The sequence below is a fragment of the Lates calcarifer genome, linkage group LG12 (genome assembly GCF_001640805.2).
Source record: "Lates calcarifer isolate ASB-BC8 linkage group LG12, TLL_Latcal_v3, whole genome shotgun sequence".
In the NCBI taxonomy this organism is placed as follows: Eukaryota; Metazoa; Chordata; class Actinopteri; family Centropomidae; genus Lates; species Lates calcarifer.
In genome coordinates, this window is record NC_066844.1 from 26,908,382 (window position 1) to 26,934,597 (window position 26,216).

A 26,216-nucleotide genomic window follows, 5' to 3' on the forward strand; every position below is an offset into this window, starting at 1 on the left:
TGGACGTGACAAATCATCCAGAACAGCCATGTTAAAGGACGTCCACCCTATAAAAACCACTGATTCCACTGAAACTGGGGGGCTAAGAGCTGAACGTCTGCTCAGTGGTCGCCGTATCAGCTCTGATGCATGGAGAAAAGGATTGTGGGTAAATCCATCAGCATCATATCTACCTCGACAGCATGCATCAGTCAATCTGTCAAGCCTTCAAACATGAATACGCACTGATTACTCCCTCAGCTCCACACAGACCTGCTCCTCCGCAAATTAGCATCTCTAAACCATAATTGCATTCATGAGAACTGCAGGAAATAGAGCAGGTTTTTATTACAACAAATGATATATGTAAAGCTTATACGTGAAACATAATGTATAGGCTGCAATAAGCAAAGCCTCTCTAGTTAGCAGCCTCTTTTATAGCACACAGAGCTTTAAAAGTGCAGTTTAGTACTGAAGCTGAGGCTGAGCTTGGAGTTTAAATTAATGGCTACTTTTTATATCCTACTCAGTGTGAGTGTAAATATTGTAGTAGAGGTGCACTGAGTCGTGCTCCTTTAACATCTGTGTTGGATAGTGTCTGATGTTTAATGAATATCGGACACATGGACAGATGTGGATGTTTTTTATACATCTCAGGAGTGAAAATCACTTGGGTAAAGAAAAAGTACATATGGTCAACAACATTAACATATACAAAGATTTTTGTATCAGGGTTTGAAGGCCGGCGTTTCGTGGCTTCATACCTTACTTGATATCGACTGTGATATCATAAACAGACACAGAAATAGCTGCACTCGACAGCTGCGCCTCTCTCTGCTAATTTAATAGATTACCAGTATGCAGTTCATAATACAGCAGACATGTTTTTATTGTCCTTTCTCTGTCAGAGGTATCATCAGGAATGACAAGTGAGCAACGGGTTTAGTGTATGTTAATGAAAAGTAAAGAGAATCTACTATATGTAGTGTATGTTAAATACATACAGATGCATATCAAGGTCAAACTGAATGTATGAAAATATTCTCTATAAACAGAGGAGATAGGGGTAAACAACAGTCAGCAAATAGCCAAAATACAGCTTGATAAAGATCTGAAGTATAAACATGCTGTATATTATATATAATGTTGGAATATTCCTCCTGTGCGTTGGATTCATGTGTCATTTATCTTGATATTCATTTCACATTTTGGTCATGACCTTTACTGTGGAGACAGTGGTTGATTGGCCAGCCTCTCGCTCGGCAGTCAGGATATTTGTTACTGCTACAGAGGGCCACACTCGCTGCTTTTAATAGATTGAATACTGCAGGTTGTGTGATAAAAATTCATGAGATTTGAAACGTTCAGCCAACATACAATGAACAGAAATTTAAAACATATAGTCTAAATGCTGGTAACTGCAGGGGATTGCTGGTTTTAAAGGGTGTGTTTGGTTTTTAAAGTGGAGACAGAAATTACACCACAGAATCAACTAAACCTCCCAAATCTGGATATTTCAAGATATTTCAAACAGGCTCTGAGAGAAGCTCCTTGGCCACACAGCAGGTCTTTTTCAGGGCTCTGCTTCAACTTCACTGCAGTAAAAGCAGCATATAAAGCAAACTCAGAAATTTCTAAATCAAATAGTCTGCCTGGTGAAACTACCAAACCGTAGCAGAGGTTCATTTGTGCTGAGAGCAGAGTGTCTATTAAATCGGTGCCTCACCTTGACACACTCTGTTGAGCAGAGTAATTAAGCAAACTCTGCAGTTCAAACATGAGATGCTATCATTATGAATACCTCACTTGACATGGATAGATAAATAACAAGGGTTAATTCTAATTTTAGAGCGTTTCACTAGCTACAAAATAGAGTTAATATGTAGATAGAAAGGTTGTTTTTTTTTGTTGTTTTTTTTCCGCTGCCGCTGCTGTTGTTGACGTCATACTGTATGTGTGTGTGTCCAAGTGTGTCCATGAGTTTCTGTGTCTTCACTATAAACAATATCTCTGCTGTTGAAATGGATCCACTACATCTGGAGGTCAGGCCTTATATTCAATCTTGAGCACATTGAAAAAAAATCCATTAGGGTTCATCTTTCCTGCATCAGCCATTCTATTGTGGTGCTGCAGTGAGATCTGTTTTCATCAGGCAGATTCAATACGTGAGCTGGGCAATGAAAAGAGTGCAATAGAGTTGGATGAAGAGAGGAGGGGGTGAGGATGGAGAGAGAGAGGGGGCATTGTGGGGAGGAAAGCAAGAAGGAATTGCAAAGAGGAAAGAGGTAACTCTTATTCAAAATGAGCATATACCTCCAGTTTTCTGTACCTCCTGGATTTCATTATTAGATATTTTAGAGATAATTCAGTTGAGTGAAATAAGGTTATTCTGTCTCAACAAAAGGCTGAGAGCCTCTGGTTTCTAAATGTGCGCCTACGTGATTCAAGTATGAGGACATTTGAAAGTACTCCACTGCAGGTGCAACAATATAAACATAAAAATAAATAGGACGATTATATAACAAAAAGGATTTAGAGTAGAGCAGTGTTACAGCAGCGGTTGATCATTGTCAGGCAGCTGTTAGAATAGATGGAGTGTGTTTAGTTTGTGGTTGTAGGCTACACTGTAGACCTGAACGGTGTTTAGACTGAGATCTGTCAGTGGACGTGACACTGAGCTGTGAGTGAGGAAAGTCCTGACCAACCAACATCATCAACATTCACTCACACGAAATAAAGAGCAGAGAATATTAATGACATTGAATATAACTGACAAATTAATCATGATGTGTCGTTAAAGCCTCAACTTTATAAACTGCAACATTAACGTGATAAACACATGAATGCATCAAAGATTATAGTACACTCGTATAATATACATTATCCTGAAATACACAGCTCTGCATAATGTTTATTATCATCAGTGCAAAAATGCTCAGTAAATTCCTACAACAGCTGCACTTGGAAATGTTTCTCAGGAGTAGATAGTTCAGTTCTTGTGACTATTTTCTGCCACAGATTAACACAGATTTGTCTCTGTACTTGGTATTTATAGGGACAGTACGACTGACAGTGCTGTGTTCGTGGTAATGAAGGAACACATGAGCCTGTGCATCAGTGTGACTCACTGTTGTTCATAGTTTCTGAACAGTGGAGGTCTGTGGTACCGAGGAAAAAGCTGCACAGACAATACTGGTTGAACTGAATCAATTAGTCGATCAATGGAAAATCTCCCATTGTGATTCAGCGTCTCAGATGTGAATATTATCTCAGCAGTAAAACAGGTCATTTACAGATATCAGCATGTTATAGACTAGAACGATTAATCGATTGAATAATAAGAATCAATAATGAAAATGATTGTTGTTGGAGGGATCAATAAGTCTAATCTGTGAGGGTTTATTAGAGTTTAGTTTTCTCTCCTGCTGACTCTCAAAAGCTGAAAGACATAATTGACTGTACTCTTCTAATTTTGTAAAGAGGCCATTTTCAATTCATAAGTTGTTTTTTTTTCTTGTTGCTCATTGTGTTGCGGACTGAAGCCCCTCCTGGCCAAACCTGATATCTTTCAGAGAGCTCTTTTCTCTGATGCTCTGATGCACTTGGCAGGGCCTCTCTCTCTCTCTCTCTCTCTCTCTCTCTCTCTGTTAATGCCCCCACTGTCATAGCATCTACAAGTTCCAAAACACATTAGACATTTAATAGCCGTGCTCAGGTTGCATTGATCTTATCAATACAGCTCAGAAAGATACACATCTCTGCTGCTGCTGTAGTGAATAATTTCTGGACTCACAAGCCAAGTGGCCTCTCTGTTGTCTGTTGCATCTTCATTTACACTAAAACCAGCTTAAAGTTAAAGGATTTTATTATTGGCTGTAAAGATGTATTTATATGAGGCTCACACCTGCAATCAGTGTGAACAGAACGGCTTCATATTCAATTATCTTATGTTTAAAATGCTTCTCAGATTCACAGGACCTGTTCCTGCAACTGGAATAAATCATCTTTGATTAAGTTTTTTTTTTTTTTTCATGTTCCTCAATGATGCATGCAATATTAGCCATCATCAAACTGGCTCGAGTGTGATGTTTTGAATATGTAACAGATGATGAATGTATTATCAGCTGGGGGATGTTATGCATAACGGCTATGTATTAGCAGAGAGAGCTATATGCAGACGCAGCTCCATCAAACTCCCAGGTATTATCTAATTTGTTATTTTCCAGAATACAAGATGAGAATCAGGCTGAATGAGGGTCAGTTCATTTGTAACGAGGGCTGTGGCACCTTAAATATCCGCCGGCTGCATTCATATTCAAATTCATACTCTAATTTCTTTTGTTACAACTTTTAAATGTAAGAATTTCCTCACAAGCTCTTTATCTGCAGTTGTTGAGGTTAATTATCAAGTATTAATCCCAGCCCGATTGTCATGTAAAGTTTGGTTTTCTTTCCTTTCTTTTATTTTTTCCTCACGAGGTATTAAGTGCTCCTGGCAGGTGCTCGCTCTTCAAGCCTGTGTGAATGAAATATGAGCTGCAATGTCAACTGAACTTGTCACAGACAAGCTTGGATGAATTAATGATAAGAGAGCAGAGGTGTGTTTTAATGTGTTCTCCCTCTGATGGAGGGTCTCGGCAAACGTATTATCGCATACTGTACACCTGCTGGGTTTTGTATAAACATGGAGCAGGAAGAAAAGGTGGATAAGGAGATAAGGTGATGCATTTGTAGAGAAAACCTTGGACCTAATTTGAAGTCTAAAGAATGAATATTGTATCACCTGGACTTCTCAGAAATATTGTAATTAAATGTGTTTAGACTTTTCCAATATGGACTTATATTTGTCCTACCTTTGCCTTTAAAGACTTTCTGCTCTTTGAGGCTTTGCCTTATTCTATACTTTTCATTCAGATGAAGAAAACCTATTTCTCCTTTGAAAGACCTTCATTTCCAGTCATTTTTTAAAGGGATTAGAGCGTCTGTGGAAAATGATGGAATGTCTGTCGCTTCTTACCACAGTTCAACAAGCCCAGTGATAGAATGGGACTTGTATTAGTTATTCCAATGTTGATTCAGGCATAGATGATTTTGAATGATCAATGCCTCCGGCAGAACAAAAATCACTTGCTTGTTTGATGGCCTCTTGAAATCTGCAAGAAAAAAAAGGGAGGAGGGTTGTTCTTTGAACAGCTTCCCCCGTTTTTCACTTTTTTTGTGATTATTTATTTTCAAATTGTCCCCTGGGCTAATGTTCCATTTTGGCATTTCACACCTCCCTCTCCCATAAATGAACCATCACAGCCATAAATCACTGGACAAACAGAGACTTGTGCAAACCCTGAAAGGTTCAGAGATTTATGTAACACATTCATGTTTTCCACTTCCTCATTTTAGTACTCCACTGGTAAAGCCTAGCTAATAAAAGGTCCTATTAATATTTCCTGTTGCTAAGCAACGGCAGGCAGCAAGTAATAGCATTCTGTGGAAAAATAGATGACCGATAAGGAAAAATTCAATTCTTTTCTCATCTCCTGGGAGAAAGTGCCTTATTTCTCTGGCAATGTGATATGAAACTGTAGTTGTATATTAAGAAATATCTTAAAAGAAATATAGGTTATTTTCCAATTCCATCATTTTGGGGGGATTTTTATTGCAGGCTAGAATGGCAGCTCATCTTTTCTCTCCACCTTGATAAAGTCAATTAACCTATCAGATTAAGCTAATCAGAGGATAAGGTGCCGGCTTAATTTCTTTCTTTTTAATCAGAAATTCTAAAGAGTTGGTGTTAAATAACACAAGCACTGAACTTTCAAGACATCAATTCTGTGAGACAAATTGCATTTCATTTATATTGCAGGTGTAATTTAAACTTGTACACAGACACAGGCCGGCCTCTACAGTGCGGAGTGCCGTGCAAAACCTCTTCTAATAACGCTGCTTATCACCATGATCACAGGTAATAGAAGAGGATCTCTACAGTGACAATTTTCAATTTAGATAATTCATCACATCATATTTCAAAAACAACTGAGCAGAAGATGCGTTATCACACACATGTTGTTGTGGTCGTCCACCGCAGCGCTGCAGATGTGATCAACAGTGTCATTCAAGCAAAGAACAGAGGCTAAAGAAACAAAGGCAGATTCAGCTGCAGCAGATAGCTGCTGTTATGAAGCAGATACATAGATAAGGGATTTCATATTACACTTAGCCAGGGGGCCCCGCTGAGATTTATCATGCCATGAAATCGTGTCCATATTGCACTGTGCCCCATCTCAACCATCCATCAGCTCATTCTGCTTTCACCACCAAGAATATTTGGCCCTGGTGGCGGTGGAGAGCCGTCCCATGTCATCTCACTCAGGGACGTCTCCCCCTGCTGAGCCGCCAGCCACTGCTTCGACATAACACTGCCACCGTGTCTGCTAATGTGACTGAGCCAGGATGATTAAAACACTTGTACTGGGTGTATTCATGAAACTCTGACCAACCAAGACCAAGACACATAAACTACAGGCAGAATTCACAGGCAGCATCCCTCTACGATCCCGCTGAGCACAATGACACGTTTACAGAAATGATCAGATGATTGTCACAGTTATTTTATATCAGAATGGAAATGAATGCTGGGACAAAAATGTAATGTGGATCTACTGTCTGTTTTTATCATTAAAAACAAGTGACATCTGAAAAACATGCAAAAATAAGCATAAGCCAGATATTTGAAGTGAAAACACTCAGTAGTTTAACAATTCATGGTTTTTTATATTTCTATTAAACAAAGGTGTTTTTGTATTTTAAAAGACTTCACCTGACCATAACCTCAGAGGATCAGAGAAAAACTAAATGATAATTTTTTAGTACCTCACAGTGTGACCCATAAGCTGAGTGGTTATTTGTACCATATAATAACAAGGAGTTCATTTGTTTGGTAATCTGCTGTCAGGGACATTTATCATAGTTCAGAGCAGGAGCATAAGGTGAAGATGGCTCCTGTTAGAGACGTGTGAAATTTTTCGGACACAAAGACTCATCACCTTGTCATGACCTCCACTTCCACAGGCACATACAGTCCTGTGTGCTGCTTGTTTTTTTCCCATTTGTGTGCTCTTTCTTGTTTTTGTGTTCATTATTTCTGCATCTACATTCATTTTTTTGTTGTGTGAGCGCGGGCACACCCCCACACACGCACACACATATACACAAAGTGTGTCTGACACGGCAGTCAGGAGTCTCATTAGTGGGAGCAGAGGAGCCTTGCCTTCTGCTGTCAAGAGTGTGTGTCCCTACCGCTCCTCACAACCGTCTCCTACATGTCATGTCAGGCAAGGCTCTGATTCTCTGACGCTGTGCTTTGTGAGGTGAGCTCAGAGACACGCCCGGGCTGAGGGAGAGAGAGAGAGAGAATAAAAAAGACTAAGGAACAAGAGAGGGAACTGGAGGAGGGGGGAGGTGTGTGTGTGTGTGCGGGTGGAGGGTGGAGGGGAAGAGAGAGAGAGAAAATAAAAGCAAAGTAGGTTCTGACATTAGCAGTAATGAGGAACATGGAGGATGGTGCCAAGGGGGACATCATGACATTACTATCTGCAAATCAACCACTGCCTTGTTGCTGCCACAGATTCAGTCTGAGAGGCGTTCAGGGTGGTGCAGTACTTTTCAAACCAACAGTCAATCACAACCTAGAACATCAGCTTCATGTACAAACGCTTCCAGCTAGACTTTTAGATCCAATCATAATAATAATAATATTAATAATAATAATAATAATAATAATAATGAACATTTCAAGCCACAGTCATGAAGAACTTTCCACACAGAGGAAAATACAATACCATCAAAAGGTCTCTAAAATATAATCTGACCTTTTTACCATTTACTTTTGTTATGTAGGTTTATTTTAAAGTTTATCTGTATGGCACAACTTAAAAGTCATTTCTACATTTTATGAAAATGTCAGATGTGTTGGCATGGAGTCTGTTTGGCTGTGGGAGATGTTGTCTCAAAGTCCATTTCAACAGTGTGGCTACTCAAGACGTTCTTGGAATAAATTGCTTTTTCTTTCTTTTAAAGTTTGTGCTGTAAACTCATAATTATTTCCCTACGCTGCCACTTTGTGAGGTATTGCTGTTTTTCTGCCAGATTAATTACTTGATCACAGTTCAGCACAGGAGGTGCAAGAGCAAGTATTCAACTTTTTTTTGACTAGTGTGTAATTGGAAAGATTGAAAGTGACCTGATGGTGTCTTGTTTTGGCAACATGGAGCGACTGCCAACCTAATAAACAAAATGAGGGTTTAATGGTGTGTTTGCTGAATGCAGTTAGCTGGTACTACACCTGGACCATAGCATTATATTACATCTGAATCAAAGCCTCCTTGCCTCAGTGAATAAGGTTTAATAAAGGCATCTTGACTAGCTTTAAAACACATCCAATTAAGCTTCAACAAATTCTTAAAACACTCGTGTTTCTTTTTCTTAAGCGTCCCAGCATCCGCTGCCCATCATATCTCCTTACTTAGCATCTGTCTGATGTCACAAGCAGCGTTTTGCCTTTGCTTTCATACTTAAGTAGCGTATGATTCATAAATCCACTCTCTTATTAATTCTCCTCAGCTTGTGTAAATGACCCTCCTGGGTATATATAAGCTTGATAAACCAAAGACATGGATGAAGGGACAGAGAAAAGAGAGAGAGGGAGAGAGAGGGAGAGAGAGTGGGGGGTGAAGACTCGGAGGCTCTTTGAGGAACAGAGTTGTTAGTGCTTTGCCCTCAGGGTGAATGAGAAGTAGCTTTGAGGGCTGCGGGGCCCGGGGGTTGGCTCCCCACCTAAAGGCGTGTTTACCACCGTGTTGCGCGGCGGCTGTGCTTTTGAAGGATCAGTCTTGAACGCGCCTCTAATTAAAGCTGTCATGGCTGGGTGCCTGCAGGGATAATGTTCTATTATTATAGTCATTTGTTTCAATTAAACGCTGGGTGATTTTACAATAGCAGCCGTGAACCTGTGTGAGTGAGCCATCACTCTAAACAAGATGGTTCCAGTCAAGCAGGGAGCGGGGAGAGAAAAGTCTCAGGACTCAGAAGCATTGATCAGTGTATATTCAAAGAGAGCAGGACGGGATAGAGGAAGGCTCTGAGTGTCAGATTAAAACGATCAGCAGGTGATGTTAAACACTGAGTGATACACACTGTGGCCAAAAATGTTCTGTCACTATCAAGTTTCCATTTACATTTTGAAGTAAACTAAAAGTGGCTCCAGCTCCACAGAACGCTCTCACTGAAGATTTATTTTAGATGCTAATAAGTTGAAACATGACCACAACATTTATTGATTTCTTTAGCATCTCCAGTTATTATGATGCCGGCACAATAAAACCCTGCATAACAATCAACGAGCTGATCTAAATGATGAAACAGATGCCACTCTGGTATAATCATCATGAGGACGAAGCAAGGTTAGCTGCTGCGCCCTCCTCTGCTGTGAATCTCTCCTCTTTCTCCTTGTAGCCGTGTAGGGCTCTCCTCTCCCCTTCTCTCTTCTCTGTGCTGGTGGTCAAATCCCCTTAGCTAAATCAAATGGTGCAGGCAATTGGAGCAGCCGTGAAACCATTTCAAAGGTAAGGTCAGCAGGAGCAGGGGAACAATGGCTTTGTGATATTCCATCTCGCACACAATGTGCTACACATAATTGGAAAGCCTTTGTTATTTGACTCCCATTTGACTATGATGTACAAGATGTGAATGCAAACACGACAGGCGTAACGATGGCAGAGGAGCACGTTCACACCGAGTTTCCTGGCTTTACATCACAGTTTAGGTCTGCCTGGCTGCTCATCACCAAAAGGCAATATCTAACTGTCCCCTCGCTAACTTTGGAGATGGATTTTAGTGCTGAGGTCATATGGTGTTTTTGTATCTTTTTCCTTCCTGTCTCTCTCTGCTCCTGTGTCCTCTTTCCTCCTGTGTTTATGAGGGACTCTAATCTCCCGGGGCTTTACAACAAACATCTAAATTGCTGGAGGTTAAACTCAGCTAAGACAAAACCCAAGAGAACTCAGAATCCAACTTTATGAATAATCTAAACACATAAATTTAGGCCACTCTGATGCTGAGGTTATTGGTTTAAAGTGCTACCACAGTGAAAATATACTGTCAGTACTCCATGAACAGTCAACATGTGTTACATGCTAAAGGCAGAGAGCCGTAACCAACTAAATCCTGTTACTCACTGTGCACTCTCCCCTCTGTTGGTCAGTCGTTTGGATGATACCATTAGGAATTAGCATACAGTACCTATGGCAACCAGCAACCTTTGTCAGATTCTTTCATAATATTTGTACTGTGGTCTGCCACTCGCTTGATTTAGCTCAGGCTTGATGGTGCTATGTGATAACCTCTTGCTCTTTCTGTCTCACACAGGTGAAAGCACTGAGACGTTTTTTAAAGACCACAGGAATGACTATTTATCACAGTCACAGTGTTTTGAGTAATGAGCACTAGTTCTGTTGTGTTACACTGTATATATCTGTTTTTAGTAACTGTACCACTTCACTTTCTGCTCACATTGACACGTCCTTTTACAGCGGTTTTATAATGACGCTCACACCAGACTTTACTAGAAGGCAACAGTTCCTGTGTTTTCTGATGACTAACTGCGTTGTTAGTTAGGCAGAACACTCGGCTCTGATGAAAATTTAATCAAGGCATTGAAAAATGAGAGTGCATATGAATAATAGCAGAAAAAAATGTGCGCGCCGTTCAAAACAAATCAGCAAATATGATGAATTATTCTTACTTTTTTGGCAAAAAAGTAATTTGACTCAGATCTACAGTCAACCAGGCCCTCAGTGCACTCTGCACAACCTTCAGGATTTTCCTCCAACAATGACTATGATGAATTGGTTCAGAAAATATTCTCACGATTTACAGTTTATGTCTCAAATCAATTAGCTCAAATAGGAACTTAAATAATCTGAAGCCTTTGTGATGTACTCGTATAAGGCTGACACCCGGTACCCACGATGCCATGGTGACACGCTGCCTTCCCCTGATGAACTCAGCTTCTCTGCATGTCTCCCTCTTGTTTATATTAAACATGGTGTGGCTCAGATTAAAGGGTGACAATTTTGCCTGGAGGCTGTTGCTATGGAAATGCGTCTGCTATATCTATGATAGGCCATTCATGTTTGATTAATTGGTTTTTCAATGCTTCTTGGTTTGTGAGGACCCTTAAAGAGCAAGTCCATGGAAAATGGAAAATTAATGGATTTCTATTTCCTTCTCTTTCCCCCTTCTTTTCCCCTCCTCTCTCTGTCTTACTGCTTAGTTTGCTGAAGCTATTTCCTCATGTTTTAAGAAGTATAGTGATGGTGTTTTTGAATTACGATTGGAAGTTGGAGATTGCTGTGGAGGGGGGAGGTTAGAGCTCGGTTATTTGAAATGCAAAAGGAATGTCTTTGTTCATGGTTGGCTTTTGTGAGCAGCTGCTGAGGCAAACACAGGATCTAATGTCGTGTGAATATTATGAGTTTTCAGAGCAGGCCTGAGCCTCGTACAACATTACTTTGTTGTGCATTTTTATTCTAGCAATCTACTGGGACCAATTATGATTAGAGAGCTGAGCCTTCATCTCTGAACCTCTACTTGTGTTTATCAAGACCTCATATGCTCAGGCCCTTTCAATTTGATCTTTTTTTTGCACTGCGCTAATGTGTAATGTATTATTTAACTCATAAATGTTTAAAAGAGCTAACAAATGCTAGTTCATCACTTTCTGATCTGTAAATTGCCAAACATTCCCATTTATGCCCGCATCAAAAGCATCCTTTGGTCCGTGCTCATGTTCCATCCTGATGAATGTTGAAGAAAAGCTTTTGATGTAGTTATTATTGAAGATCTTTTAAGACTGCTAAGAGCAGAACTTTGTGAGACTCTGATTCTGTAATCACTCTGAAGGGTGTTCTCCGCATGAGGGTCGCTCTCCAGCTGCGAGCGCCATTTTTGTTTCTATTTGTGGGCCCAAGTGTTGCAAAAGGTGTTCTTTAACATGGCAGTAAGTAGTATTTTTCTCCTTCACAGCACATGGTGAGAATAATACATCTGCAGGGGGTTGATGGGATCGCTGATCAATACCATTGACTCAACGAATGCTTTACCAGGTGCTGAGATTTCTGGCTTCTCAAAACTTCTCAAAACAGAAGCAGGAGCTGAAGTCTTTCCCCAACCACCAACCAGGCCACTGTGTCTCAAGGACCGTGGAGGAGCTGCATTTGTTACACCCAGTGATTACCTGTGTCCCATGAAGTCATAACTCATAAATAAACCTGCAATAAAATTTTGACATATTATCACCCTCTCTAGCAGATACATTGGTGATTTGGTGCAGAGCAGGTAGTATACAGCTGGGTTTGAGAGCATTTTTCTGAAAACAGCTGTCTGCTTTGGCCTGGAAAACCAAGACAGTGAGCTGAAAGACAGTAAAACTCCCTGTACACAGCTGATATATCTCTGCGATTTCATTTCTTCTACTGTGGACAATATCAAAAATAATCAAAACAGGGTATATTTGGGTCACATTTGCTTGATTGACAGCATCTTAGCTCAATGAATGTCTTGGTAATGCTGCTCTCTTACCCAGCACCAGGCTCCACCTCATGGAGGATGTAGTTTGGCACGCAACAAACTCAAATGCTTCCAGGCTTCAAAATGAGACTGATGTCACAGATTCATTTGTCTGGTCAGTGGATGGTTTTAGCCTTTAGGGAGCAAATAATGTAGGTGTCTTGTTTAGTGTCTAAAGTGAAGCTGCAGTGAGTTGTCTTTGTTGGCTTGACTTGTTTGTTCAGCTCATTAATTATCTTGTTCAGTGGCAATATTCAGAATTTTCTAGTATGAAGGTCAGTGCTGAAGTCAGGGACCAAACAAGCGACCGATAAATTGGCCACAGGCCTGATGTACAGTGTTACTGTGCTAAGAAAAGACAGATGAGAAAGGAAAGAGAAGCTTTCTAACCACCAGCATAAGTTCAACACGACGAGGGTTCAGACAGGTTTTTTGGTTTTTTTTTGTCTTTTTCTTTTGCTCTGGACCGACACACAGACACATTTTCTCAAATTTGATAATGTCATCTCCACTTTTTAAGCACTTTTTAAGCATATTTGGCTGATTGGCAAACTTTTCTTACTCTGCGTAGAGGAGAAGATAGTAAAGCTGGTGTTCTTCTCTCACCCCAGATGCAGGAGATGGCTTTGCACCACCAGCAACAGCAACACCATCACCAGCACCCAGACGGCGCTCATTATGACCCCGCCCGTAACCACCCCATGATAAACAGCTCACCTCCGATACTGCCCAACCCCATGAGCGCACTGTCCCAGCTAAACTCTCAGGTCAGCCGGAGCGCTCTGCCTCATGGCTCCCCCTCTCCTCCCGGAAGTAAATCAGCCACACCCTCCCCCTCGAGCTCCAATCAGGAAGAGGAGACTGATCCTCATTCGAAGGTACTGATGTGGCACCGCTTCTCTGGCTTGTAGTTGTGGAGTAGCAGGCGTGGAGTCTTGGCAGCGCTTCTTCTGAGATGGTTCGCATGTAAACTGCAGCTCTGAGTTAAAACAGGAACACAGGGATAGCTACGCTTTGCTTCTTTTATTTGGTTGCCTGGAAAGCTCAGATTTGGTCCAACAGTTTTGCTGGAGTTGCTGGAGTGATTTTTTTTCTCTCTTTTGTGTATGTAATGGTGTGGTGCAGTGTGGTGTCACATTTGAAAAGAAAATTGAGATATCTGGTTCATGATTGAATTGAATTTAGTTTGTTTTTTTAAAGATTCTCTTTCTTTATTCTGAGCAGAACATTTAGATCAAAAGCAACATTTAGAATGAGTTTAAAAAAAATCTGGTTCACACTTCACAACACAGTCTTCTCTTTGTGTGAGATAATTTCACCCTCAGACAAATTTCTTTTCCAATTACACATTTGTGAATTGTTCGCAATCCATGGCATGTCTATGAGGTTGTTGGCAAACTCCTATACACACACACACACACACACACACACATGACATGAAATCTTTTTCCAAGATGCAGTTGTTGAAATTTGTGTAGCTGTTGTTCAGGTTTTATTTATTTTAATGGGTTGATCATCAGCACAGATACAAGGTGTTGGGTTTGAAACCCAACGCTCCTTCATTTGAATTGTCCATTCATTTAAATGAGAAGAGAAGGATACTTGTTTACATGCATTTGGTTTATGTAAATCTGTAGAACAGCTTCCATAAATTGCCCACCGACCAGTGTCTCTGTGGACTTGCTTAGTTTCTATCAGGGGAATGTGAATGAGTGTATAATTTAATCTGCCACGTCCACAGTGTTTCAGATTCATCTGTGTATTTAAATGTCGCTGTGATACAGCGTAACAAGAAGGTGGATCCTGTAGTTTAAAAAATATATTTCCCAGCCTATACATCTCTGCAGTGCCTCTCACTGTGTGTGTGAATAAAAATGATTACCATCTCTCCTATCAGTAAGTAATTCCATTTGCTCTCTCCAATTCATTCTGAGACCACATCAAAGCCAGAGCAGATACAGCAGACGATTTAAAATTCCTTTCACCCCTAGCATGAAAAGTCTGAATTTATGACTTGCTGAACAACTGAAAAATAAAGATTTGAAAAGGTTTGATAAATTCAACTAACAGATGTTATATTTGACAAAGTAAGGCAGAAAAGAAAAACTGCTGTCAGCCAGTGTCAGAGTGTGACTGTCAGTGAAACATTGCAGCAATATTCAAACGCTGACTACATGCGTATTGAACACAGAGATTGAATTATGGATTTAAGTTTGCATGCTTCACCTGGACCCATGCTTCACCTGTTCTAATCATTCATCAGAGATGTAATTATTCACTCCAAAGCCAGTTGAATTGTTAGACCTTGCTTCTGCTGTGTCACTAAGCTGCTGTGTATTTTTTTGTGTGTGTGTCTGATGGTCTTCCAGATCACAGGCGAGAAGCGGCCGTCTTCAGAGATGATGAAGCCCAAACCCAAACCCCAAAAAAAGAAGAAGAAGAAGGATCCAAATGAGCCCACGAAGCCCGTGTCAGCCTACGCCTTGTTCTTCAGAGACACCCAGGCAGCCATTAAGGGACAGAATCCCAACGCCACCTTTGGCGACGTTTCCAAGATAGTAGCCTCCATGTGGGACGGACTGGGAGAGGAGCAGAAACAGGTAGATTCATATTTTAGCACTTTAGCCTGTTAATGCCAGTGATAACGTCAGTTTCATGTATCAGATGTTTTCCAGGAAGCTGCTTTGATGTGTGCATTATGGATGAATCTGCAGATTGTTCTCTCAGTTAGTTGGTTAATCATCTTAACTATAAAACGTGTGAAAACCACCCATTTTATTTCCCGAGCCCAAGTGGCGTCTTCAAATGTCTTGTTCTGCCTGAACAAGAGTCAAAAGCCAAAGTATTTTCATCTTATTCTCGTGTTTGTCAAAGAACAGGATTGAATCATCACATGTGAGAAGCTGAAATCAGACAGTGTTTGATATTTTGTTTGAAGAATCACTAAAATGATGTTCAAGTATCTGTCGACTGACTAACCAATTAATCAACTGTTTCAGCTCTAAATGCATTTATTTCTAAATTAGACATGCACAGTACAGAATCACTGCCCTGTGTTAATGCAGTGAAGATCATACATACTGTGAAAAGTGAAACGTTTGGTTTCATCAGCTGCAGAAATATTTGACAGCATATTTTCAGGAGTCGATTTTCGTTTGATTAAAGTCTGACCTGTGCATATGGAACTGCAGCAACATTTACTGCAGTTTAAAGTCCAGAACATTTCCTATTTCATTTTAGCATTCCAGACCAACAGACAAAGTCAAAGAGGTATCTATGTGTTTGCGGTAACAAATGATGGTGTGAAATGAATGGAAAATGAGACAGTCTGATGATCATGCGCAGACTCATATTTTTAGAATATCCAGTCAGGGCGCAGCCTATTGGGTGTCAAATAAAAGCACCTGTCTCCATGACAAAGTGCAGCCCATTCTCCTCAGCCCCAGTCACCGTCGACTAGACCCTGTCTAGCATGTGTGTGTTTTTCTCCCACCAAACCTACTTTATACGCTGGACTTTGGAGGCCGTCTGTCCCTTTTATTTGCAGTTAATTTTTGCCGCCTTCACCAGGGCTCTTCACCATGAATCTTCATTTCGCCACTGACACCCTTGAATGTGAATTCCTCATTTCCTGTCCTTTTATTTATATCTGTTGCCTGGTGATTTGATCATGCTGGGAATACAAGATTAGCAATTGCCTTGTCCTTGGTTTCGCCTCAAGGACATCTGCTCCTGAAATGTTATTGTTTGTGCTTCTTAACCCTTTGTGTCCTGGCCTCTTTTTCACCTTAGATTTTGCGCTGTGGATTCAATGCTCTCCCTCTCCCTCCCTCTCTCTCTCTCTCTCTCTCCTCTCTCTCTCTCCCTCTCTCTCCCTCTCTCTCTCTCTCTTCCCCTAAATGCATTTGTCCTTCACAGCTTTACCTGGGAACAGACATGAAACTAACAAAAGGGCAATTCCGCCATTAAGAATCTGTCCATTTGTTGTGCTATTCCACAGCTAATTTTTTGATTTGTTTGTGCATTCATGTGTTTAATCAAACGTGTCACCTCGCAAGACACATAATTAACTTGAGGTAATGATGTCATTATGGAATGAAATGTAGTACCCTGTCTGGGCAATAACGCTGTGATTGCTCTAATTATTCTCAGTGACTAGCACTGTCACTTACTCCAGCACAACAAATGGATAAACTTGATAACCATGTATTTACAGAGTGTATCCAATTTAGCTGCTGCATGTTAATACTCATTAAACATTCATTTTTTCTGTCTTTGGTTTTGATATATAAACAACATATTTTATACTGAACATCCTGCTGCTGCCCAGTGATGCCAGTGAAAGGCATTTAGAATATGTAAAACCCTTCAGCTTCACCCTCTGCTCTTGATCAGTTGATGTATACGCTGTTCTGCCCTCTGTCTTTCTTTACCGACGCCGGCTGTCACGTCATCTCTATAGGACCGATGAGGTGTGCTCTATAATGTCACAGTCAGACCCTCTGGAGCCAAGCAGGAGCTCCAGAATGTAAACACAACCCTTCCCCTACACACAGCTTTGTTTTAACTACACTGTGGCCCCTGTTTCCAATTACCTGCAGTGCTCCTCAAACACACCACGCAGCCCAAAATTCACAAAAAATCCATCCAAACCAAGATGTTTTATTTCTTTATTTTATTTAAGAAACGATCACAGGTTTCATTCTTGTGACTGGTGTTCTTTTAGCGATTCTTTTTGTTGTGCATTTTTCTCTCCCCCCTTTTTGCCTGTGTTGCTGTGTATTCTCCAGTGCTGTCCTTGAGTTTTGCAGAACAAAGTTGTTTTTTTAATTCATGTTTATGTTCAGATTTTCTTTTTTTATTAAGATGTTTTCGGAGCTGGCACACTATACAGCATTTTTTTTAATTCCCAGAGGCCTTTGCTTTATTGTGCAAGATCAATGTATTATTTGGGCTGTTATTCCTCAAGGTGACTACATGTTAAAGCTGGCCCAGAAACACAAAAGAACATTTTCTTGTTTTTTTGTTATTTAAGATTAAGATCACTTTTCAGTTTTTACAGGGGGAAGGAGGAGAGACCTTAGCTTTAGAGTCTGCTGTGTTGGAGTCATGTGTCGGTGAAAGGTCGGAGATAGAAGGAAACAAACACTGTCACTTTGTTTAAATGTCGTGCTTTGATATTCAACTCTTCATCTAGGCTAACGTTTAGCATCTGTGCAACAATATCCATCTGTTTCTCTTTTTCTGTTTTCTGCGTCTTTGTCTCCTTTATACATAAACTCTTCTTTCCCCTCTCTCATTAATTTGTAATCATCCTCTCTTCCTCCTACAAATCTCCTCTCCTCCCTTCCTTTTCACCCTTCTCATCTCTCCTCTATCTCCACACTTTCCTCTCCTCCTCCTCCTCCTCCTCCTCCTCCTCCTCATCTCACCGGTTGCTCGGTCTTTCGGTCGTAGGGGTAATCACTCCCTTCAGTGTCAGCAGGGTGCGGAGTTATTGTCTCCTGTAATTAACTGGTTATCAAACAAGAACATTTCATTAAGGTACAATTAGGGGCTAATTCAGGCGGGACACCTCTGTGTCAGGATTACGATGGAGGCATATGCTCTCCCCTCGCAGCTTTGTTATTTTTAATTCATACTGACCTGCAGCCTCTGACGGCTTCAATTGCTAATGAATCCACTCACTTTGGAATAATTAGACATCCTTAGGCATGGTAATTTATTTAAAAGTATCCGTCGTTGTGCGAATCATTAGCTGTGTTAAATTAATTTGAAATTAAAGCTGCTGGGAGTAGTTTGGGGTTCATTAAAGAGGCAGCCATTGCTCTATCAATATTTAAGGGGTGAGGGGTAAGGTTGTCACTTTTTTGTTTTCTTCTTTACAAGAGCTCTAATTCATTTCTTAATGGGAGTTATCTGTTTTTATTGTGAAAATCTGTGGCTTAGAGTTCCTCCCAGAATATCTGAATGTATATCACAGGAGGGAAATGATAATAATAATAATGTAAATAGGGATGAGTGAGGGGATAAACATCAGCTGTTTGAGCAAGAGATTGTATCCGTCTTCATCCTGGTTTGTTTGCTGTTCTGTGTGTGTGTGTGTCTGTTTGTTTATTGACTGTGTGTGTGTGTGTGTGTGTGTGTGTGTGTCGGCGGCTGCCTGCCTATGTGCATTCAGCAACACATGAATGCTTAATGGTTATTCTACCCCACCTCTTTGAAAGAAATGACCCTGTCCATGGAGCCACAGACAGTCTCTCACTGAGGATCAGTAATTACCCACTGCATCTACACACACACACACACACACCACACACACACACACACTCTCCTTCATGTTAAAATGCTCCAGAGAGGAGCTGAGATCTGAGTCTTCCTCATCAATTTAAGGGTGGACTTTTTGCGACTTGTTTTCCCCGCGTCAAAAAAGCCAATGGCAGCTATAAAGAGCCCGTGAGTGACATGTGATGACATTAACTCAGATCCCCTGTCTTAACGCATCATTTGAGGTTCGTTCAGAAGGCTCGCGATTGCCTCTTTGCTAATGCTGTTTTGAATTCTTTTATTTTTTCCCTCTCCTCGTCTGAATGATTTGCCAGGACATCGGCTCTGATTAAGAGATGAGCAACAGCCTTAACAGAGGAGGAGACTGAAAAGCCGCACACAAAATGACAAACAGCTTCTCCCTCCTCATTTAGCACCATAATATTTCAAACTTCATCTCTAACGTTACTGTGCACGAGCTTTCAAATGCAGCGACATCATGCAGGTTGCTCAAAGCTCCTTGACTTGGTAACAATGTGCAATGAATGCATTTGGTATGTTTTTCATCACAGAGCATGCTAACCGGGGTCACACGGTCACACCATGACTCCCAAAAAATCCAAAACTCTCATCCACCTCAGTCAGTGTCGACCACAGGGTCGTTTTAGCCCGTAGCATCACCTTGTAATCAATCGTTGTTGTTGTTGTGTTTGCTCCTGCAGAGCTACAAGAGGAAAACAGAGGCTGCTAAGAAGGAGTACCTGAAAGCCCTGGCCGCCTACAGAGCCAGCCTGGTTTCCAAGGTAACTGCGGGGGTCACGTCTTTGATATACATGGGTCAGCGGCGATATAAGGGATGATAAATTAGACAGAGAATTCCTCTCACTCTTATTCCAAGGAAAGGCTCCACTTGCTGCACTGAGGGTTAGTATGTTTGTGCATGTGTGTGTGTGTGTGGTGTGTGTGTGTGTGTGTGTGCTTAGAGGAGAACAGTGAAAATTAGGCCTCAAACACACCCGATTTGCAACCTGGGGAGAAATAAAAAGTGTGTGAGTGTGTGTGCTCATCAGTGTGCACATGTGAAAGCAGAAGTGGACATTACCTATGGTTTGCTGTCCTCCTGGTGTTTCTGTCCTCCCTGATGGGCTGCTAATGTGTTGGCTGAGGTTTACACCTACAGCTCTCTCTCTCTGCTGCAGGTTATTCCAGAACATTCATACATGTTTATCAGGTTGTGTAAAAAACACAAATCCACTTTGTAAAAGTCCCATTTTTTAGAACCCCTAGACTCCTTCTTACATCTGTGAGGCTTCTGTTTCTGCATTGTTTTTGAAACACACAACTCTAAATTGCATTAGCATATACCAAGCTCCTCCTCTTCCCCCCACCCCTCCCTCTCGCCTTCCTCCCCCTCCGCGCAGCACCGCACTTCCTCTGGTGCTCATGGGCCGAAAACAAGCACCTTGATTAAGGCATGAATAGTTAATTCATCAGCCTCTTCACTGTGGCATACTTTCAACTAAAAAGACTATTCTCATCTCTTGTCTTTGGTGCAATTAGACATTCATGTCAGAGCTCCTATACAGAGACTTGATTGATACTATATGTTGGTAGATTGCCAGTCAAAAAACTGACTGACAAAAATAAACCTGCACCCCCCCACACCCTCTCCCTTCACTCATTCAGGACCAGCCGATCTGAATGCACGGCTGAATCTCATGATTCAACACGACTCTCTTTTTTTAATTACCAATGAAGGAGTCTTTTCAAAGTGAATTGGGGTGGGTGGAATTAGAGGTAATTGGAGCATCATTTGAAGGATTCACATCTTCAGCGTGCACCTGTTGCCTTTTTGTTTTGTGACGCATGCCGGTTTGTTTGGGAGAAGAAGAAAAAAACAAAGTTTGATTGCTCCCCACTGTATGTCACAGCACTTCTCCTGTGTTCATTTGAATCCGAAAACTCAACAACTACGGAGTATGATGTTTTAAAAAGTCATACATGAAAAAAGTCACAGTGTGGTAAATTTCACAGATTTCATAAATGCTTCAGTCTTTTAACATATAGACTGTTCATATAGTTCCTCTGATAAATATGAAATCCTTTCATTGCCGTACATCATCCTTAAATTTCTCCTTGAAAATTAAATAAGGTGCGACAAATCACACCCATCATCTCCCTCTCCCCTTCTCCCCATTTCTTTAGTATTTCATTTTCCACTTGACCCTGCAGATGTGTCTGTCCCTCTGCTTTATCCATCCCTCCATCCCTTTCCATTGATTATTTCAGGGGTTTCAGAGGGATGGATGTGAGCCATTACTAAATAGCAGACCACCACACATCACTTCAGCCGGTCTTGACAGTTAATGAGAAACACTGGATGTATTTCATACGTACACCACCTCATGAAATAAAGGGAGAGAGGAAGAGCTGCAGAATGAATATGTGGGTGTGTGTGATGAGTCTCACTGCACCAGCAGAGCTTTGTGTGGAATAAATAAAGAGAAGAAGAACAGAGCAGTGACCATGGGCAGCATTAGCCACCATGGCTAAAGATAGGTTTAGGTAATGAGTGGTAGAGAATTAGTGCACACTGTTCAGCATGTAGAGTGTGTTAGACGTATACCACCATTTACAACCACATTTTCACACCAAATGAAAGTTTCCTGGAAGAGAAGCCACTCTTCACTTTTCTCTGTTGTTTAAGTGATTGTCTTTGAATTTGAATTTGCCAGTGCCAGCTGCTCCTCTCCTCCTTCTGTTGCGTCACTGATATATTGCTTTGAAAACTTCCCCTGAGAGGATTGTCTCTGCAGGAACGAGGAGGCGCAAAGGATTGTGGGACGGTTTTATCATGTACTGTCCATCAGCTCATATCTGTCTCAGACTATATTTCATTTCCATACTAAAACTGCACTGTACAATAAGTTAGTTTAGAAATTGGTGCGTAGAGTCTAAATAACGAGCGTACTGTTTGAACTACACCTGCCTGGCAGATGTGTTCAATATTCAAGTCCTAACCACCAGATTAACCCGTCAGCAAAGTCTCACTGTTAATGTTCCACTGAATCCTTCATTTAACCCAGACAGATGATTCCAGTTTATTACAACCTCAGTCTTGTTTTTGTAGTGTTAGCCATCATCTCCCATGGTTATGATAAAACTGGACTGATCAAAGAAATCACTGAGGTCAGGGAACATCAGTGAAGTCAGGACAAACAGGTCGTAAAAACAGTTCAGTCAGATTATCTAAACCTCTTTATTTGGAGATAAATCAATAACAGCTCACTGTGCACACACAGATGAGATCAAAATAGTAATAGAGCAGAATGATCAGTGAAGGCTGATGGTGTTGTTACAGTCAGTGTAACTGTGTTCCTCTTCCTCTCTCCCGTCCAGACGTATAATGATCCAGTGGAGACAAAAAGTGCCCAAACCAGCCAGGCGTCTCCACATATGATGCCAGCCAACCCGCCCCTGTACAGCGTGCCACCTCCTCCCCAGCCGTCGTCGCCCTACCTGGGGCCCGGGGCCTTCCCTCTCACCGACCTGCAGAGCTACGCAGGACACGCCCCCCGCCACACCCTGTCGCAGACGCTCAGCCAATCGCAGATGCTGCCCAGCATTAGTGCCTCTCCCCCTTCCTCCTTCCAGATCAGCCCACCCCTTCACCCCCACCAGCAGCTCTCCCTGCACCAGAGCTCGCTCCTCAACCAGCCTATCCGCATGCAGCAGGTCCAGTCCCAGCCAATCATCCCTCACCAGATGGGTCTGCAGGCCTCTCTTCACTCCCCTCCTCCTGGTCAGCAGGTACGCTCACAAACTGGGACACGCTTGCTTCTGTGGAAAAGTTTATTCACTGAGAGGTGAGCTTCAGTCTCTGTCTGTCTCTCTCCAGGGTTTTTCCCACCTCCAGTCAGAGTATCAGAAGAGCATTGGGGGTTCCCAGTCTCCAGGAGCCCCTGGCCCTGGTCCAGGCCCTGGAGTGGCTCAGAGCCATGACTGGGACAGTGAATACTGCAATCGGGAGTGTGGCAACCACTGCAGGTCAGTGGAAACAGAGGAGATGGTTTTATTTGCTTCCCACAGTCTGTTCTCCACAATAACCTTTGTTACTGCAACTCATCAAATCCAGCTTGGATCACCGAGGGGAGACAAATGAATTGAGCACAACGAGCTCTTAGTTAAAGGTGAAATATACCGTGATAAAGTTAAATATGTTCAGATTTCATTTGTCAGAAAGATGCGGGTCGAACCCGAGTCTCGGACCAGAACTCCCTCAGAAATAAGCATCTATTGTCATGGCAGACGTCTCTCCCTCTGCTTCCACAATATAAGTGTTGAAAATTGTCAGCTCTGTTCCAGTGAGACAGGGGAGACAGCTGGAGAGGTAATGGTGAGATAATAGCGCTTGTCATGTGTTTGTCAGACAGCAGTAAAAAGCAGATGTTCTTAACACAAGTTTTCACTGTTATTGTACTAAATGGTTTGGCAGGCGGTGCTGTCCTGCAGCCCTCAGAGATATTCTGAGTCTGCAGTGAAATGTTTCATTAACAGGGTTTGGTTGAAGCTATGAGAACGGCTGTTCTTTGAATTGAGGCCATTTGAGGATGAAGAATGTAAAATGTACCTCCTGTTTATTTATTGAATCATTCTTCCTTCACCATTATATTTCTGTTTGTAATCTAACCTGTTTGTTTTTTCCTCCAGTGGCAGCATGATAGGCAGGGACAAGCCACTCTACCTCACCTGAAACTGAAGATCATACTCTGTCGACAAATACGACACCGAGGAGTCTACTCTCACCCCCTCCCCCTCCCATCACCCTCACCCTCACCCCACCCCTCCCCACAACCCTCTTCTGACGCACGCACATGCATACATACAGTGCACACCTAACATACAACAGCATACAAACACACACTCACACACACACACATACATTCTGCCTCCCAGACACCACCACCTTTTTTTGTCAGTGTAATTATTATTTCTCTCAGTTTCTAGAAGAATTTGTGACCAGAGTTTTTGACTAGATGACTACTGTCTGTACCACTTAATGTATTAGCAGTCCTCTTGCTGTTTAAAATTTTGCCAAGCACTTATAACCCCCCCTCCCCTCCCCTCCCTCTCCTCCCCTCCCTCCTCCTGCCCCCCCAGCACCCCCCTCCTCCCCCCTCCTCCCCCCTCCCTCCCTCGTCTCTCCGAGTTGTGTTTTCTGTGCCCTCACCGACGCAGGCTGGGCCGCTGAGCACTCCTCTTCTATGTCACCATCAGAGTCCCCTCAGGGACCCCATCCAGCTTTAATTAGAATGAGAAGAAAAAAATACTCTTCCTCTTCTTTAATCATTTTCATTTTTCTTTTGTGTTTTTTTCTTTATATTGTTGTTGTTGTTGCTGTTTTATTTATTTCTGGCTTGCAAAATCGTTCCTCTTTTTATTTTTATTTTTTATTTTGCCAATAAGCGTTGGGCCCTGTACTGTAGAGAAATATTAACTTCTAGTAGGTTCAGCACAGGCCTTGATGTTATGGTAGCTTTGCTTAAGGGCCTGCAAACTAAATACAAAAAGCTTGGGTGGGGAAGAGAAACAAAACAAAAAGAATCTTTTTTTAATATTAAAGACCTGTTTAGGTCTACTGAGCTGTCACAGTGTGATTGTAAATATCACTTTTATGGGATCGAATTGGGAATTGGAAGTCTAGATAGATTTGTTTCTTCTTTAATATTACATGTAAGTCATCGTGTGTGTGTGTGTGTGTGTGTGTGTGTGTGTCTGGACGTTAGAATGTACCCCATTCATAACGTGTGCAGTTGAGTGTGTATGTGTGTTTGTGTGCGGACACACACTTGCGTGCAGGAGTGTTCCAGTGCCGGAGTGTCGAGTCTTTCTCGTGAATTTTAACAGCCCTGTGCAGCTGGATTTCAGAGGAGTATTTCACACTCTCGTTCTTGCATTAAATCTGTGCTCACTGGTGTGTTTTTTCCAATAAAGTTCAATCTAAAACTGAATACACAATATGTGTCCTGCAGATCATTAAATGGAAAGAGCCAGGTGAGAGATAGAGAGGAAGGAGATAGAAAGAGAGAAAGGGATGCTGGGAGATAAAATGAGATATAATGTTGCAGAAGATATTGCCTCAAAATGCACCCTCCCTTCCCCTCCTCCTCACCCATCCCCACCCAACCCCCCACCTCCGACCCTCCCTCCCTGTTCTTATTTTGTCTGACCATAATGTCAATTTTGTCTCCTCGATCATGCAGAAGTGAAGTAATGAAACATGTGAATGGAGCCATCACATCCACATTACAGTGATTTTTATAAGTTTCTAGTCGGTGTTTGGTTGTGTTGATCTCATCTTTTTAACTTTTCGTGTGATTAACAGAAATGCATTTTGCTGACAAAGACATCTGTTTTTATCTCTTTACTGTAGCATAACTTCAGTTTTAGTTGTTACAGAACTATAACATTTTAAGTTGTGTAAAAAAACAAACAAAAAAAACCCTGCCAACTGTAGTTATTTTATTTGTAAAGCCAGTAATGATAAATATTTTAAATGGTTATCAATATATTGTTTTTGCTAGTTGCCCATCAGCCATTTGACAGGTTTTCTTATTTATGAAAGAAATTAGATCACTTTTGCTTCTTACAATGGAGGTGTATTTTTATTCTTATTTTATTGTTTTTTTTTTTCTTCCTTTGGTTTGATAAAAATGACCACAGCGATGATTATCTCTTTATTTTTTACATTTTGGGTGCTGCTCCTTTCTTTCCTTGCCAGCAGCATCTGTTTGTGTCACAATGCTTCTTTTATTTCAAACCTGCATAATAAAAAAAAGTTTAAAAGTGGAGAAAGTCTGATGTCTGTTAATTTCCCTGCGAGACTTTTTGTCTCTTTTTGTCCCTAATGAGACGATCACACTTTTTTTAAAAAGACATGATAATCGTTGTTTTAAAGATCCACCAACACCCCCAACTTTTTGTACCTTACAGTGTATCTGCTCTTAAGAGGGTCGCATTTGTATCCTATATTTATATTTAGCCGAGGGCCTCCAATGCCATTAGCTAATTAGCCATGGATACAGTCTACACCAGCCAGCGTGGATATTGCCAGTAAACTATCTTAACAAACAAGAGAGCAGATGCGAGAAGACGTTTGCTTTGCTTGTGAAAGTGGTGCATCGTAGGCGTCTAGTGTGAGATAAAGAGAACAGAGAAATGCAATGTGCACACAAACTCAGGCAACCGTCCAAGTACTGATTTTACCCCAATTGCACACAAGTCTTCTTAGAGACTTTCAGAGGGAGAGAGAGAGAGAATGAAATGGAACTGTCACGATCCCCCCATTC

The 26,216-nt window shown here is 41.5% G+C and overlaps 1 protein-coding gene across 4 annotated transcripts in view; it reads left to right on the top strand.

The window, feature by feature from the left end:
• tox2 (TOX high mobility group box family member 2) overlaps positions 1-25,722 on the top strand; it is a 101,717-nt gene extending 75,995 nt beyond the window's left edge. For 3 of the 4 annotated variants that reach the window (XM_051074405.1, XM_018703862.2, XM_018703863.2), the window contains exons 5-10: positions 13,212-13,478; positions 14,970-15,200; positions 19,590-19,670; positions 22,267-22,677; positions 22,766-22,914; positions 23,578-25,722. In XM_051074405.1, the coding sequence (XP_050930362.1) occupies positions 13,212-13,478; positions 14,970-15,200; positions 19,590-19,670; positions 22,267-22,677; positions 22,766-22,914; positions 23,578-23,620 (1,182 nt within the window). In that variant the 3' untranslated portion in view covers positions 23,621-25,722. The remainder of the gene's footprint in view (positions 1-13,211; positions 13,479-14,969; positions 15,201-19,589; positions 19,671-22,266; positions 22,678-22,765; positions 22,915-23,577) is intronic. The other variant, XM_018703864.2, reaches the window with a different exon arrangement.
• The last annotated feature ends 494 nt before the right edge of the window (positions 25,723-26,216 follow it).